Source organism: Lepidochelys kempii, chromosome 20, assembly GCF_965140285.1.
Source record: "Lepidochelys kempii isolate rLepKem1 chromosome 20, rLepKem1.hap1, whole genome shotgun sequence".
NCBI classification, from domain to species: domain Eukaryota; kingdom Metazoa; phylum Chordata; order Testudines; family Cheloniidae; genus Lepidochelys; species Lepidochelys kempii.
In genome coordinates this window covers 1,601,782-1,618,196 of record NC_136399.1, presented here as the reverse complement: position 1 = coordinate 1,618,196, position 16,415 = coordinate 1,601,782, and the positions used below count along the sequence as shown (strand labels likewise).

Here is a 16,415-nt window from a genome sequence, read left to right as displayed (position 1 = left end):
CCCCCACCCCCTTGGTGAGCGCAGGCCGGGGGTTCCGGCCCCTTGTCCCCCACCCCCTTGGTGAGCGCAGGCCGGGGGTTCCGGCCCCTTGTCCCCCACCCCCTTGGTGAGCGCAGGCCGGGGGTTCCGGCCCCTTGTCCCCCACCCCCTTGGTGAGCGCAGGCCGGGGGTTCCGGCCCCCTGCCCCCCACCCCCTTGGTGAGCGCAGGCCGGGGGTTCCGGCCCCTTGTCCCCCACCCCCTTGGTGAGCGCAGGCCGGGGGTTCTGATGTCCGGCCCCGGCTGGCGACACACAAACACAGTCTCTAAACTGCAAACGCTTCTTTGTTAAACAGGCTCCAGGTGCCAGGGCAGTAAGTGCTTCCTCTACACAAGCTGTAACAAACCCGTGGCGGCTCCGCGCTTCCCGGCCCCCCGCGGGCTCGCCTCAGCTGCCCCCGTAGCACAGCCCCCACGGCCCCAGCCGGGGGGCATCTCCCTCTGCCGCTAGTGGGTAGCACCTATGCCCCCCTCAGGCACACCATTCCCAGTCCATCCAGCGGAGGGCGGCGGAGTGCAGCATGGGCCTCTCTGGGCCGTGGCTGGGGGCTAGTGGTTACGGGGTGCGGGCGGTGGGGCCAAGCCCGGTGGATGTGGGGGGCAGGCTGAGGGGGAATCAGGGTTGAGCCCCACTGAAAGAGGGGAGGGGGGCAGGGTCCAGGCTGTTCATCCTCCCCTGCGGGTTTTGCACTTAGCAAATTGTGCCCTGTTTGCTGGACTGCCAGGCCCTGCTCCAGGGAGCCCAGCCTCGTGGCAGAGGGTAAGGGGGCCGCAGGGGCTTGGAGCAAGCGCTGCCAGCTCCACAGCTTCAGCCAGGGAAACTGAGGCCTGAAGCAGGGGCCTGACTGGCCCAGGCTCAGCCAGGGCATAGAACCCAGGTGCCTGGCTCCCAGCCCTCTCCTTTCACAGCTGGACAGGATGGGAACAGCGCCCTGGCAGGGGTCTGTGGGGTTTCCCTCCAGGGAGATTGTCTGAGCAGTGCCTAGCCGGGGGCCTGAGGACAGATGGCTTTTCCTTCCCCCAGTAGGTCAGGTGGGTACACCAGCTACCTGCGGGGCTGCATGCTGGGCAAGGGGGGCTGTGTTTGGGGGCAGACCGGGGCAGGTCAGCCAGTGCTGGGGCCAGGAGGCCAGGCTCCGTGGGCTCAGGGGGCTGGTCTGACAGTGGGGAGGGGTGGGGCGGGGCCGCGGCTCGCTGAGCCCAGTGCAGCCGGCGGGTGAGCCCAGGGCAGTGCCCGTCAGTAGCTGTCCTTGGCCCAGGGTCTGGTGCGTTGCCAGGGCCTGGCGTTGTGGTTCTGCTCGGCCTCGCGCTGCAGGAGCCGGTCCTGCGAGTCGTGCCCGTTGGCGCTGTGCAGGTCGCTGTGGTGCCGGTAGGCATCCGGGTACTCGTCCTCCAGGTGCTGGGAGCTGCGCGGCGAGGTGGCCACCCAGGGCTTGTGGGAGGTCTCGCTCGCCTCGTCCGAGTGCATCAGGGGGCCGTGCTCTCGGGGGGAGTGCTCGCCACCCCGCTCCCCCAGCAGCTGCTGGTTCTGGGGGGCAGAGATGCAAGGTCACGGCCCCCTTTCAGAGTGCAGGGGGCTCCAGGCTGTTGCAGGGCTCCCCCTGCCAAACAGCTTGGGGGGGGGAGGGCTTGTCTCACCTCGGGGGGGCAGTGGGAGCCCTGTCAGCCCCTGTGGGTCCTGAGTTTCAGGGAGCAGTGCAGAGGGGGGTGCAGCATGGCAAGGCGTTCTAGGGGGCCAGGTGGACTGCACCCAGCACTGTCCCGGCCCCCTTAGCCACAGGCAGAGAGCTCTGGGAGGGGGGCTGTGCCGTTGTCCCTCGCTCAACAAGGTACAACCACCTCTGGGATGTGGGGCAGCAGCTGGCAGGAAGGGACGTGGCCCCCGCCTGAGGACAGGGACAGGGGTGCCAGAGCCAGGGGAGGCTGGCTGGAGGCAGGGTGCTGCGGGCCGGGCTCTGGGCAGAGCCTGTGTGTGATGCCGGTGCCAACCCAGAGCCCTGGTACCTGCAGGCCCGGGATGGCGGCGGGCGGCGTGAGGAGGGGCTGGCTGCCCCGCGGGTGGTGTGTGGCTCCCCAGTATACCTCCAGGTACTCGGCCAGGTGCTCACAGGCATCCTCCAGCTGGTTCTCGTCCAGGATCACGTCGAAGAGCTCCTGGGGGTCAGGAAAGGGCCTGCTCAGGGGGCAGGCTGGGCTGGGAGGGGGGCCTGGAGCAGGCTGGCTGGCAGCCGCCGTGCCCTGGGGCCCTGCATGGGAACACCAGGCTCAACCTGGCTGCACGGCCCAGCCAGGGCTGTGAGTGTGGGGGGGCGGGGGGGTCCCACTTCCAGCCCTGCACTCACCGGCGGGCACTGCATCAGCTTGTCCGCTGCCATCATCTGCACATTGAGGTGCTTCACCTGCGACTTGCCCCGGGATTTGATCAGCCGCTGCAGCACCTGCCGGGGAGAGTGGGACTGTCACCATCCCCTGGGCCAGGCAGAGCCCCCCGCTCCCCCTGGGGAGCCCCCCCTTCAGGCGTGGATGGGAGCTCACTAAAGAAAGGCCGGGGGGGGCTGCTGTGCTGTGCTGCAGGGGCTCAGTACGACCCCCCCCAAACCCAGCATGGCCCTGATGGTGCAGCCCGGCCCCTAGGGGCTCCCCCACCCCCACTCACCTTGGGCGAGGTCACCTTGACGTAGACCACGATGGGGGCCAGCGAAGTCTTGGCCAGCTGGGCCGGGTGGTTGATGGTGTCGGCGTCCAGCACCACCAGTTGCAGGGCCTTGGCCAGCTCGAAGATGCGCTCGATCTCGCTCTGCACCTCGGCTGGGGGGTGGGGGGAGAGAGCGTGAACCCCCCCAGCCCTGCCAGGCTAGCACCCTTCCCTCCCGCCTCCCTCTGCCTTGCCGGCGGCTCCCCGCCCCCTCCTGCCCCAGCGTGGCCCCCCGCAGCATAGGGGAGCCGTGTGGCGCAGCTGGGGAGGGGTTTTGAGCTCTGGGTCCCAGAGGGGCCTGTCCTGGCCCAAGCAGCCCGTAGCCAATCTCTGCCCCCCAGACGCCGGGTCCCGGGGCGTCCGACGGAGGTGGGGGTGAGCCGTGTCCTTCGCTCAGGGAGCCGGGGCGTTGCGTCTGGAAGCCTCCAGTCTGACCTGGCTGGGGGCCCCTGGGGCAGGCTGCTGCCTCTCCGCCAGCCCCCCAGGTGTGCGTGTGTGTGGGGGGGGGGCTACCCCAGCTCTGCCCACAGCCCCCTGCCCACGCCCGACTCACCGATGCTGGAGCGGGTGGCAGAGCGCTCGATGATGGCGCGCTTGCCCGGGTTGTTGAGGACGGAGCGCTTGGCGAGGGACAAGTCGGCGGTGACGCGGGTGATGGAGATCCTGACGAGGGGGAGAGGGTGACAGGCAGGGCAGGGCCGTCCCCTGGGGGCCAGGGCAGCTCTGGCCCACACCCCCCCAGGGCCAGCTGGGCTCAGGGCTGCCCCGAGGGGGAGTCGAGCCCCCATGGCTTGGGGGTAGGGGGACGGACACCTCAGACGGGGGGGGTGTGGGGGGGGAGCTCACCTGCCATCGAACCTGTGCTTGAGGAAGTCGAAGAGCGCTTTCTGCATCATGTCCGTCACCTGGGGGGCAGAAAGACCCAGCGCGGTCAGCCAGACCCAGGGGTACAGCGGGTTCCCTACACCAGCCTGGTGCTCCAGCCCATAGAGGGGTCGTGCCCCTCCCCGGGGGCTGGGGGTCAGCGCAGGGCAAGTCCCGTGCCAGCCCTTCCTCCCGCACGGGCACGGCCGGGCAGCAGATGGCACCAGGGAAGGATGTGCCGGCTGGGACGGGAGGGAGATGGCGGCTGTGCCAGGGTGCTGCGGCCGTGCCATCTGCTCGCCGCGGTCACGTGGGCCAGCAATGGTGGGCAGCAGGGCTCCGGGGAGGGTGCGGAGGGACGAGCCCAGCCGAGGGCAGGTGCAGAGAAGGACAGAGCCACTGGGCCTGTGTGTGCATCCAGGCGTGTCTGGGGGCGACACTGCTGGACGGGGTCTGAACTGCTCCGCTGTGTGTCAAAGCCCCTCTCCTGCCGACAGCGGGCAGGGACTCTCCCTTAGCTGAATGGTGGGGCCTGGGCTTTGGGAGCAGGGGCGCTGTGCCAGGAGCTGAGCACGGCGTAAGGGGGGTGCCTGGGAGGCCTCCTTGCCGCATGGAGACCTCGGCATGGTCAGAGGGGTCCCTGCAGCTTATTGCCTGGGCCCTGCCCGCCCCCAGGCAATGGGGGCTCCTCTCCTTCCTTCTGCCTCCCCCCAGCGATGGGGCGTCTCCCCTTTCCTGAGCAGCAGGGCTCCCCCCAAACAATGGGGCTCCTGGTTCCCCTGCGGGGGCCCCCCAATCTCACCCAGTTCTCAGCCCATGTTCCCCTTTGCCAGACAACCCCTGCCCTTTCCAGCACCTGCTGGGCCGGGGGCGGGGCCATTGCTGGGGAATCCCCGGTGAGGCTCCACCCACGCCCCTCCTACCTCATATCCTTTCAGGGAGGGGCCCACCAGCACCACGGGTCTCATGGAGGGAACCACGTCGTAGGGCGGGATGTGCTCCACCTACGAGAGAGAGGGGTTGGGGGCAGGTGAGGGCCCCTGGGGGCAGGGGGAAACAGGCCCGGAGGCAAAGACAGAGGGACACTGGATGGCCAGTTTTGGAGGGGCCTTAGAACCAACCGGCTGGTGTTCATCAAAGATCCCCAGAGAACCCAGGTGTCCTGGCCAAATCCGCGCCCCTACAGGCCACTGAGGCTGGGCCTCCCTAACCCCACCCTGCGGCCTGAGTTGAGCATAGGGATCTCTCCTTCCCCTCTGGCGTGCTCTGCCCCAGAAGTGGCTGCATTCATTTCAGGCGTCCCCCACGTCAGCACCCACTCTGAGCCTGCAGGGTGTGTGCAGAGCGCCCGCTGCTGGCAACCAGGCAAAACCTGCCCTGACCACTCACCTGCTTTTGCTTCTGTTTAGCTTTTTGGAAAGGAAAGAAGAAACAGGGTTGGTGAAAGCAAAGTGGGAGCCGCAGAGAGCCAGGGGCTGGGGGAGACTGAGTGTGGGGACAGCGGGGTCAACCCGGAATCCCCCTGACTGCAGGGGGTCAGGCCGCAATCCTGAGCACAGGTCCCCCAGGGTCACTAGCTCGCCTGGCCAGCTTTGTGTTCAGCCCTCTCCCTCGGTGAGCTGAGTGGCAACTCCCCACTTCGCGCCTATCCCTGCAGGACCCAGCCCGTGATCCCCGCTGGCGGGGGCTGCCCAGGGTGCAACCAGGGCAGGGCCACAGCGCGGGTGAAGCCAGCGCCTCGCCCTAGAGGGGATCTAGGGGGCGTGGCAGCTGGCAGGGTTGGGCTCCTGGCGCTGGCCCCTCGGCCGCCCCAGGGGGTGAGTTCACAGGGGAGGAGGGATCAGCCCGTAGGGCCCCTCCAGCCTGGCCTATGTCCCCCCACACCTCCCACTTGGAGCTGGGTGGTGAGTGCGTGAGGGGGGAGGGCAGGCTGGGGGGTGGGCTGTGTGCAGAGGTGGGGGAGCTGGAGCTGAGTGGGAAGGGAGGGGGTTGGGAGATTGTGCTGAGGGGCAGGGGCTGTGCATGGGACCTGCCCACCGGCCTGCGCTGCAGCCGTTACCTAAGGACGGGGGAGGCGATCGCCGCTTGCTGGGGTCCCCGAGGCCGGAGGCGTTGCCAGATCTCCTGGGGAGAAGCCACAGTGAGTAGAGGGGAAGCCCCGGGAGGGGGAGGGGGTAAAGCCCCAAGAGGGGGGTAAAGCCCCAGAAGAGGGGTATCCACCGGGAGCTGTGTGTGTAATATGCCCACACAGTGAGCACCGTGTGCCATGCCCGCCCCCACGGCTAGTCCCGACACAGGGTAACAGCCTGCTACTGCTGCCTGCTAAGGGAGCTGCCCTTTAGCTCAACAGCAGAGCTCTGGGGCTGACGGTGCAGGGTGGCCGTTCTGCTGGTGGCTAGAGGGGGCCAGGCTGCTGGGGAGGGGGAAAGGCCCATAGAATCCCCCCCGCTGGCCCCTTTACCTGGCTTTCTGCTCCTGCTTCAGCCGTATGGCCTCCAGCCGCTGGGGACTGGGGATGAAAGCGACGTCCCCCCCCTCCTTCACTAGCCGCCCGATCCACCAGTCATTGCTGTATTTCTGGGGAGACACCCGCAGGAGCTGTTACGGGGGAGCGGGGGCAAGACCAAGCCCCCTGCCCTGGGACATAGTAGCTGGCCCTGGGCCCAGCCCTGAGGGAGCTGGTGGCAAAGCCAGCATCAGAACCCAGGCGTCCTGGCTCCCAGCCCCTCCCCCTCTAGCCCAACTCCATACTCACCTCCTTGATGTGCAGGAAGTCTTTGGCTTCGAAGTTGATGGCAGAGCCCTGCACGGGACACTCCTCATCCAGGGCTCCGCAGTAGCTGACATTTGTGCGTACGGCAAACGCTACCGGCTTGTGCTGGGGGAGAGCAGAGGGGCGGGGGTCAGTACTGGGCAGCTGGACGTCCATGCCCCCCCCACACACACACACCGTGCCATCTGCGGCCAGGAGCCGGCCAGCATCACACCATGGCCCCAGGGCCACGAGGGATCCCGCTTCCCTCTGACCCCCAGGCAAGGGCAACTGCAGGAGGCCAGGCTAGATGGGGCCCCTGGCCTGCCCCTGGGCAGTGGGAAGGAGAGGATGCCACGCTGGATGGGCCAAGGGGAGAGGGGCCGGACTCCAGGACCCTCACCTCTGTGATACTCCGTCATCTGGCTAAGCGTGTGCACACGTGTTTGTGTGTGTTCACCGCTGCCCCCTAGTGGCTGGCAGCAAAGCTGCCCAGCTGCGTGTGTCCAAGACCCTCGACTGCTACTGGAGCAGGCTGTGAGGAAGAGCCTAGAGGGCCCCAGGTTCGTGGTCCGGCACAGCCAGCAGCGCCCCTCCCGTGCAGAGCCAGGGCTGCCCCCGGCTTGGCCCCTGCCTGGCTACCTTGGCCCTCTCCAGCTGGTGTTGTGCCTGGTTCTCCACCTCGCGCTGGGCCGTCTCGCGCTCCTCCTCCAGGGACACGTCTGAGTCCAGGGACGGCCGGCTGGTGTAGGAATCGGCTGAGCCCTGCAGGGCAGGGGAGCCTGAGTGCCATCGCGGCAGGACAGGGAGCTCCCCGGCACAGCGAGGCGATAGCCCTGCGCCCAGACGCCTCCCCCACCTCTCAGCGTCCACCCAGATCTGTGCTCCCGCAGAGAGCCCTGACTCCCCCGGAGCCACCCTGGCATATCCCAGGGCAGTGGGTGCTGCTGACAGCCCCTCAGGTGATTAAAAATAACACCATGAAGCTGCCCCCCCCCCTCCAGTGGAGCAGCTAGTGTGAAATGCGGCTTGTAGCAGCGGATGCCCCCAGGCAATGGTCAGATGCGCTGGTACAAGTCACTTTCTGCACCAGCCCTGCACCAGACAGGGGAGATGCGGGGGGCCGCGGGGGGCTGGTGTGTCTGCACTGGGGGATGGGGAGCGTGGCGTAGGGGGATCCCCGGGCCAGCCACCCCAGGGCCGGGCGTGTCTCTTTAAGAGGCAGCAGGCACAAAGCAGCTGGTGGCATCAGACAGCCCTGCTGTGCCCCCCCCAGCTCAGGCTCCTGCCCTCCCCCAGCCCTGCTCACGGAGAGCAGCCTGGGCCAGGTGCAGCCCCGGGGCAGGGCGGGGAAATGGTCCCTTATCCCCCCTCCCCACCCTGCGGGGCGTCTCCTCCGCGCCTGGCCCGGGCTCCATCCCCAGATGGCAGAGGGAGCAAATCCCAGGCTCCAGCCTCTCCCCGCCCCCCGGGAGGGTGAAGTCAGCGGCAGGGCCATGCCAGCGAGTGGAGGGCGTGCCAGCACCCGCCTGGGGTAAACACTGAGCCGCTGTGGCTGCCAGCTCCCCTCGCTCCCCGCCTGCCAGGCCTACAGGGAGCGGGGGAGCGAATGAACAAACATGACGGCAGATCCCAGAGGTACCGGCTGGCTGGGGCGGGGGCCTGGGGGGACAGGGGTTGCCGCCCTGCCCATTGAGCGGAAGTTTAGGTGACTCCAAGCTCTCGTTCTGCAGCGACGTTAGACCCCGTCACTGTGTGTAGTGGGATTCTCTCTTTCAGTGCGAGTTACTTTGTGCGGCCCAGCACCGAATTCCAGCGGCCATTTCCTTGCCCTGTCACCCCGTTTTGGGCGGTCCCTGTGTAGCTCTTCACAGCCTGCTTTGGGCTTAACCATCGTCCCAGTGTACCCCTTGCCCCAGATCATTAATGAAGGTGTTGAACAGCCCTAGGCCCCGTACAGACTCCTGGGGTTCCCACTGGCCTATTCCTACCCTTCCACCAGTTAGTGACCCAGGAGAGGACCTTCCCTCGCATCCCATAGCTACGTAGTTTCCTTCAGAGCCTTTGAATGAGGGACCTCGTCAAAGTCAGTCTGAAAATCCAGATGCGCTAGCTGACTGGATCCCCCTTGTCCACATGCTTGTCAACTCCCTCAAAGAATTGTAATAGATCGGTGAGGCGCGATTTCCCGTGACACAAGACGGGTTGGCTCGTCCCCATCTCTGTGGCTGATCGTTCCTACCAGTTTGCCTGGGACTGAAGTTCGACTCACTGGCTTGTCATTGCCGGGATCCCCTCGGGAGCCCCTTTTACAAGTCAGCGTTGGATTTGCTCCCCTCCAGTCCTCGCCTGGGGCGGAGGCAGATTTCAGCGATCGGTTACCGTCGTTCGCAGTTCTGCAATTTTGGGTTTGAGTTCCTCCAGGCAGCCCTGTGAACGCCCCGGTCCCAGGGAGAGGCTGTGGGGTGAAACTCACTCCAGCCCCGATGTATTTCTACCCCGCTGGTCAACCCCATTATTCAGTGCAGGAGCCCTGCCCCCTGAGCCTGAGCTCTATGAACTCTCTGGCTCTGCATGGGAGGGAGAGGATAATGACTGGGGGGGAGACCTCACCATCTTTCACAGCCTGCTGGGCCAGAGGGCAGGGTCTGAGCAGGACAGGGCGTCAGACGAGGGACCAGAGGTGGGGCGGCCCCCCCATGCCAGCCAGAGACACCTTCCCTTCCTTTCCCAGCTGAGTGTGCCCCCCCCCCCCGGAAATACTGACCCTGCAGTGACCTTTAACCCTTTGCAAGCTGGGGACACAGACCCAGAGGACCTGCCAGGTCCCATGTCACCCACGCTCCTCACGGCCCGTGCCCAGGGCTCCGTGGCACCGCAGACCCTGGGAAATGCCGGGCAGCAGCAGCCTCACAGGGGGGCGGGTTTGTTGTTTCATCTGATTATCCGGCCCCCTGGCGTCAGCCCACGCACCTCAGAGCCAAGCAGATGTGCCTGAGGTGGGCACCCGATCCCCCGGGCAGCACCGAGCACGACCCAGCTACCTGCTGCCGAGTCACTCCAGCCCCATTCACCAGCCATGGCTAGCGCGGGACAGCCTGCCCCACTCCCCACAGACCCCTGCCCTGCCCCCTGCCCGGCCTCCCCCATGCCCCCGGCGCCCCTGGCTTCCCTGGCCCTGCCACTTCCCAACAGTATCCAGCCCCCCCAGCTTTCCCACCCCCCGTCCCCTGGAGCTCCCCCCCCATGCCTCGTGAACCCCTGGCCCTGTGTTACCCCAGTGCTGAGCTCCCCCCGTGAACCCCACAAGTTCCCAGCCCTGCCCAACCCCTCCCACCCCCTGGCCTAGGCAGCGTTGCTGGGGATAAACCCTGGTGTGCCCTGGGTGCACCAGGCAGGGGAAGGTGCAGAGGCTGCTGGGCTGAGCTGGAAGTGGGGGCGTACTCTGCCCCCCACCCCCTCGGCGGGAGCCGCCTGGTTAAATGAACGGCTCCTGCTGCGTCCCCAGAACAAAAGCAGAAGCTGCAGTGAAATATTTATAGGTCCCCAGCTCTGTTTCTGAAAAGCAGCTTCCCCTCCCCGGGAGCGACTCCAGCCACCCCTGTCCAGCTGCGTGAGCCAGGCTCAGCCTGACTGCCATAGGCACAGCTTGTCCCAGCACCCCCATTAGCCCCCCCACCCGTCTCCCCTCTTGCTCAGTGCCCCTCTGCCCCTGCCTGCCACATCCCCACCACACCCTGGCCTTCCCCTGCCCCGCTGGGATCCCGATCCCCAACCCCCTTCCTTGGCCCTGTGCTGCAGCCCCGGGGTCTAGCTGTGGGGGGCAGGGCATGTGGCTCTGTCCCGAGGGGGGCGCAGCCCCATGGCCTGGCTGGGTGGGCTCCAGGGTGCCCTCTGCAGGCGGGCGCAGCCAGGGGTCTCCCATACCCTGCAGCTCAGGCCGGCCGTGGGCTCTGCAGAGCTATGACCTAACTGGGGTCGTGGAGCAGCCCCTCTCTGCACAGAGCGACATTCCCCCCAGCTCAGGGCACAGCGCACCCCCTATGCCAGGCACCCCCCCAGCGTCCCTGCCCGCGACATTCCGACAAAGCCAAGAGCATCTCTAATGGCTTACAGCCCCCCCCCCAAAAAACTGGCACTCCCCTGCCAGGCGCAGAGACAAACCCCCTGCCCCATGTCGGGGGGGGGAGGGGCTGTAACCAGCAACACCCGCGCCTGCCAGCACAGCACCCCCACCCCATGCCAACACATAGGTGCCCATCCAGGACTCTGAGCCTCCCCCCAGGGTGCCAGCTGTTGCTCAGCAACCAGCCCCCCGCACCCGATCTCGCCACCTTACGGGAGCGCGGCTGGAAATGCCACCATGGCTATGGGGCTGTATAAATAACCGGAGGGTGGGCGGGGGGAGGCCTGCCAGAAACCCAGAGTCCCCAACCAAGAGCAGCACCCCCTGCGCTCCCAGCCCTGCGGGGAAGGGGCTCCCTGCCAGCCCCCCACAAAAAGCCGGCACCCCCACTCACCACCTCGGAGTCCTCGAAGCCATGGATACAGGAGTCGTCATACATGGAGGAGCCCAGGGCGTGTGGGGCTCAGAGAGCAGCAGGAGTGAGCGGAGGAGTGGGACGGACCCCCCAGGCGGGCCCAAACTGTATTGGCCCCACCCTGCTCGGCGGGGCGGGGGGAGCCAGGGGCTCTGGCTCCCGCCGGGCTGGCAAAACAACAGCAGTTGCCTGTGGGCTGGGGACAGGAGGGCTCAGCTGGGGGGGCTGGGGGCCTGCAGGTCCTGGGACCCAGCTACACCTGCCTGATGGGGCTGGTAGTGGCGGGGGGGGGGGGGGGGACAGCAGGAGCAGGGAGGGAGGGGGCGTGGCAGGGAGGAGCGAGAGGCAGAGAGCAGCTGAAGGGGAACAAAGAGCTGGTGCCAGGGAAGGAGGAGAGACAGGCAGGGGAGGGAGAGGCTGCAGGTTCACCACTGTGGCTACAGAGAGGAGGGCAAAGAGAAGGGGCTCCAGGGGCAGGGGTGACCCATATAATGTGGGGGGGGGAGTAAGGACATGCTTCTGTGCAAAGACCCCCCATGCACTAGTGCCAGGATCCGTGTCCCTCTGTGCACAGATTCACAGGCCCCCCATGCACTAGTGCCAGGATCCGTGTCCCTCTGTGCACAGATTTACAGTTCCCCCCATGCACTAGTGCCAGGATCCGTGTCCCTCTGTGCACAGATTCACAGTTCCCCCCGTGCACGAGTGCCAGGATCCGTGTCCCTCTGTGCACAGATTCACAGTCCCCCTGTGCACTAGTGCCAGGATCTGTGTCCCTCTGTGCACAGATTTACAGTCCCCCCATGCACGAGTGCCAGGATCCGTGTCCCTCTGTGCACAGATTTACAGTTCCCCCTGTGCACTAGTGCCAGGATCCATGTCCCTCTGTGCACAGATTCACAGTTCCCCCCGTGCACGAGTGCCAGGATCCGTGTCCCTCTGTGCACAGATTCACAGTTCCCCCCGTGCACTAGTGCCAGGATCCGTGTCCCTCTGTGCACAGATTTACAGTTCCCCCTGTGCACTAGTGCCAGGATCCGTGTCCCTCTGTGCACAGATTCACAGTCCCCCCATGCACGAGTGCCAGGATCCATGTCCCTCTGTGCACAGATTCACAGTCCCCCCATGCACGAGTGCCAGGATCCGTGTCCCTCTGTGCACAGATTTACAGTTCCCCCTGTGCACTAGTGCCAGGATCCATGTCCCTCTGTGCACAGATTCACAGTTCCCCCCGTGCACTAGTGCCAGGATCCGTGTCCCTCTGTGCACAGATTCACAGTTCCCCCCGTGCACTAGTGCCAGGATCCGTGTCCCTCTGTGCACAGATTTACAGTTCCCCCTGTGCACTAGTGCCAGGATCCGTGTCCCTCTGTGCACAGATTCACAGTCCCCCCATGCACGAGTGCCAGGATCCATGTCCCTCTGTGCACAGATTTACAGTCCCCCCATGCACTAGTGCCAGGATCCGTGTCCCTCTGTGCACAGATTCACAGTTCTCCCCATGCACTAGTGCCAGGATCTGTGTCCCTCTGTGCACAGATTCACAGTCCCCCTGTGCACTAGTGCCAGGATCCATGTCCCCCTGTACACAGATTCACGGTCCCCCCGTGCACTAGTGCCAGGATCTGTGTCCCCCTGTGCACAGATTCACGGTCCCCCCATGCACTAGTGCCAGGATCCGTGTCCCTCTGTGCACAGATTCACAGTCCCCCCATGCACGAGTGCCAGGATCCATGTCCCTCTGTGCACAGATTTACAGTCCCCCCATGCACTAGTGCCAGGATCCGTGTCCCTCTGTGCACAGATTCACAGTCCCCCTGTGCACTAGTGCCAGGATCCGTGTCCCCCTGTACACAGATTCACGGTCCCCCCGTGCACTAGTGCCAGGATCTGTGTCCCCCTGTGCACAGATTCACGGTCCCCCCATGCACTAGTGCCAGGATCCGTGTCCCTCTGTGCACAGACCTAGTCCCAGGATCCAGGCTCCCAGCCCCTGAGCTGCTCTCTCCGTGGAAATGGAAAGGTAATTACCATTTCCGAGCCAGCAGCAGATTTCTGCACAGGCCAGGGGAAGGGAAGGGGGCGGAGGGGAAAACCAGAGAGATGGAAATGATGGGGTGAGGGCTTCCATCCCGGAGAACACTCTGCACTTCTCAGTGAGCCGCCATTAGCCCCCCACCCCCAGAGAAACGCCCTGGGCCTTGCCCACACCCTGTTTACCCACCCAGCCGGAAGCACAAGCACCGGGAATCCCACGGCCCAGCCCCGCCCTGCCGTATCCCACAACCCAGGAGGCCGGCACATGCCCCCAGTGGGGGGGCTGCATCAGACTGGCATCCTCCATGGCACTGCAGCGGGGGGCGAGGGGCTCTGACAGTGGGTCTCACTTGGGCAGGCCCCACCCAGCTCCCAGCACAAAGAACATCGGGGCCCTGCACTGACCTTCCCCCCACCCTGCCCTGGCACCGCACACAGCCCCCGCCATGGGGCACCCCACGGCCTCCGGCCTTTCCAGCCAGGCTGCCCTTGTGCTGGGGGTGAGGGGAGTGGATGGGGCTGGCCCAGCCCAGCCCAGCGTTCCCGTGGCTGGGATTTGCCCATTGCCCCCCCCCGTGAGCCCTGGGGACACAGCTCCACAGCAGCACCTCCCCTGGGCGCTGGGGGCAAGCAGGGGGTGTGGAAGAAGAGAGAGAACCCCCCCCGCCATGCAGCACCCCTTGCACCCCCAGACTCCTGGGTCTGGGCCCACCAGCTAGGTGCCCCCTCCCTCCAGAAGTGACCCCTGGCAGCCGGGGAGAGGAAGGTGGGCAGGAACCTTGAACCCCAGCCAGATGCAGGGGGCTCCACCACCCTGCCCCCCACCACAAAAAGTCTCCCCTCCCAACCCCCCACTCAGCAGCAATTGTCTGTCACCCCCAGCTTCCCCTGGTCCCCCACAGCCCCCTCCCAATTCGCCTGTCCCCCCATCCCTCCCCCGGTTCCCCCAGTCTGAGGAGACCCGGAGGCACAGGGCGGGGGGGCAGGTCCGGGGAGAAGGGCGGGGGGGACCCGGGGTCACGGGGGGGGGACACGTTACCTCGTTCAGCAGGAAGGTTGCGCTGGAGTCAGAAAAAGACATAGACGGGGCCAGCGAGCCCGAGCCGAGCCCCCCGCCCCGAGCCGAGCCCCCCGCTCCCTGCGCCCGCAGCTCGGCTCTGCCCGGCCGCTCCCCGGGTGCGTGGCCGCCCCCCTCCGCCGGCTGCGCCCGCTCCGCGCCCCCCACCCCTCGCTCGCTGCTCCCTCCTCCCTCCCCTGCCCCCCCAGCCGCGTCCTCCCCCGCCCCTCCCTCCGCCACTGAGGGGCTCCGGCGCCCCATTAGCGGCTGGGTGGGGCTGAGGGCGGCCGCCCCCGGGAGGGGAGCACCTGGGGGGCGGGCTCTGCTGCCCAGCGAAGGGGGGGTCCGGCAGCTCGCACCCTGATTCCCCTCCCCAGCTGCTCACACTAACTGTGGGGGGGAAGGGCAGTACATCGTGGTCCACCCCCCCCCCCCCAAGCAGGACAGGACAAGGGCATCTCCCTGCCCCATGGGAGGGAACTCACTGCCCCAGCCCCGAACCTGCCCCGGAGCCAGGCCTCCCCCGTGCTCGCCTGGCTGCAGTGGGGTGACCCCGAACCCCCTGGCCTGTACCCCATTATCCATGGGGACAGTCTGCCTGCCGGGCTGGTGCGTGGCCCTGGGGTGCTTGCGAAGCAGTGTCCTGCTCCCCAAAGGGCTGGGGGGCGCTGGGGCCGTTTGCTCAGGGCGGCTGGCGCCGAGGGGGGCTGGGGCAATTTCATCTCTTGCCCTCCCCCCTTCAGAGCCAGGGGGCTGCTTACCCTGCTCCCAGTTCCGATGCTGAGTCACATTTAATAGGGACGAAATATTCCTTGGCTGTGGGAGAAGCCGCAGACAAGCTCCCCCCACGCACACACCGTAAACCAGGGGGCAGGAGAGGCCCCCACCACCCAAAAAGCTTCACCGGGTGGGAAGGGTGCACACCCAGCCTGTCCCAGCAGGGGGCGCTGCAGAGGGCGGGGCAGGTGCCCTGGCTATAGGGGGGTGCGCCCAGTTACTCTAGTCCCTGCCTGTCCCAGCAGGGGGTGCTGTAGGCGGCAGTGCGTGCAGGGGGGCTCTGGGCTACCCCAGCCCCTGGGGGAGTTGGTGCAGTGGGAAGCATGAGGGGGTGAGCGCCCAGGGGCCTGGCGCGGGGCTGGAGGGCGAAGGCTCCCCTTCCGCGTGGGGCTGAGCCCTCAGTCCCAGCCAGCCCCTCGGCTGCTTTCTCTGGCCCCTGCCCTGCTGGTCCTGTCGGCCTGGCTGGTGCCGCAGCCAGCTCTCCCACGTACCTCCATGCTGTGCCCGAACTCCAGCCCCTCGGCCCTCACCGCCCGGCTCCCAGTAGCCTCCTGCCGGGGGCGGGGGGGGGCGGCCCAAGCCTCGAGTAGCTGAGTCTGCAGCCCGAACCCTCTTTCAGGGTCAGTCCAACTCCCTCCTCCTGCCCCCAGCCGATGGTGCAGCCTCCACCCGCAGCCCTGCTCGACAGACACGCGGCGCAGCACGGCGAGGGTGCCGACCCGGACGCCGCCTGGGCCCACGCGCGCTGGGACCCCCGTTACCTCGTGGAGCAGGAAGACGCTGGAATTGGAGAGAGACATGCAAGGCAGCTGCTTCCCAGGAGGAGACGCACCGGCCGCCTCCTCACCCGGCGCCTGGCTCAGCAGCCCAGCCCCGCTCCAGGCTCTCGCAGGACACAGGCAGGAAGCCCAGCCCACGGGCTCCCACGGGACGGCTCCCCGGCCAGCACACGAGCTTCTCTCGGGATGGTGCACAAGCGTCTTGTGGAATGGTGCATGAGCAGCCCTGAGCTCGGGGACTCTTGTGGGACGGGGCGGGGGTGTCGCATGAGGGTGGGATGCGAGGGTGCCACGGGGCGGGGGCGTCATGTGGGACGGGGCGGGGGCCTGGGGCGGGGGCATCGCATGAGGGTGGGGTGCGAGGGTGCCATGGGGCGGGGGCGTCGCGTGGGACGGGGCGGGGGTGTCATGTGGGACAGGGCGGGGGCATCGCATGAGGGTGGGGTGCGAGGGTGCCATGGGGCGGGGGCGTCGCGTGGGACGGGGCGGGGGCGTCGTGTGGGACAGGGCGGGGGCATCGCATGAGGGTGGGGTGTGAGGGTGGCATGGGGCGGGGGCGACGCGTGGGACGGGGCAGGGGCCTGGGCCTGGGACGGGGGCATCGCATGAGGGTGGAGTGCGGGTGTGCCATGGGGCAGGGGCCTGGGATGTAGTGGTGGCATTGTGGGGGAGGGGGCGCGGGAGGGGGCAGGGGCGTCGTGGGGGAGGGGGCGTGGCCATCACAAAGGCCGTGGCTCCCTCCTCACCCCAGTCTGGGCCCAGCCACTCGGCTCTCCTCAGGCGGCCCAGCCTGGCACAATGTTAGCTCAAGGACCGAGAGAGCCAGAGCAGAGGCTCGCTCCCCGGGGGGCCAGGGGCTCTGGGGCTCCCCCTGC

General features: G+C 67.1%; 1 protein-coding gene across 4 annotated transcripts; it reads right to left on the bottom strand.

Annotated features, from left to right (window-relative positions):
• Positions 1-305: 305 nt before the first annotated feature.
• On the bottom strand, positions 306-15,720 carry CACNB3 (calcium voltage-gated channel auxiliary subunit beta 3). Of its 4 annotated transcripts, none has more exons than XM_073318637.1 (13): positions 15,523-15,720; positions 6,992-7,114; positions 6,353-6,475; positions 6,059-6,174; positions 5,657-5,721; positions 4,987-5,006; positions 4,521-4,601; positions 3,580-3,638; positions 3,287-3,396; positions 2,695-2,846; positions 2,381-2,476; positions 2,043-2,192; positions 306-1,566 (listed from the first exon to the last, which is right to left on the bottom strand). In XM_073318637.1, the coding sequence occupies exons 1-13, from the start codon at positions 15,559-15,561 to the stop codon at positions 1,276-1,278; spliced, it is 1,425 nt and encodes a 474-aa protein (XP_073174738.1). In that variant the 5' UTR covers positions 15,562-15,720; the 3' UTR covers positions 306-1,275. The 4 variants fall into 4 exon arrangements, with proteins under 4 accessions (XP_073174738.1, XP_073174737.1, XP_073174736.1 ...); XM_073318636.1 differs by lacking the exon at positions 15,523-15,720 and adding an exon at positions 13,967-14,081; XM_073318635.2 differs by lacking the exon at positions 15,523-15,720 and adding an exon at positions 10,870-11,861.
• Between the last annotated feature and the right edge of the window lie 695 nt (positions 15,721-16,415).

What these genes read in the sequence shown, in the direction of transcription:
- CACNB3 (XM_073318635.2), bottom strand. Translation starts at nt 10,914, where the DNA reads ATGTATGACGACTCCTGTATCCATGGCTTCGAGGACTCCGAGGTG. An exon ending in TCAAGGTGACCTCGCCCAAG is followed by an intron (nt 2,477 to 2,694) that starts GTGAGTGGGGGT and finishes TCTCCCCGGCAG; the next exon opens with GTGCTGCAGCGGCTGATCAA. An exon ending in AGCTGATGCAGTGCCCGCCG is followed by an intron (nt 2,193 to 2,380) that starts GTGAGTGCAGGG and finishes CCTGACCCCCAG; the next exon opens with GAGCTCTTCGACGTGATCCT.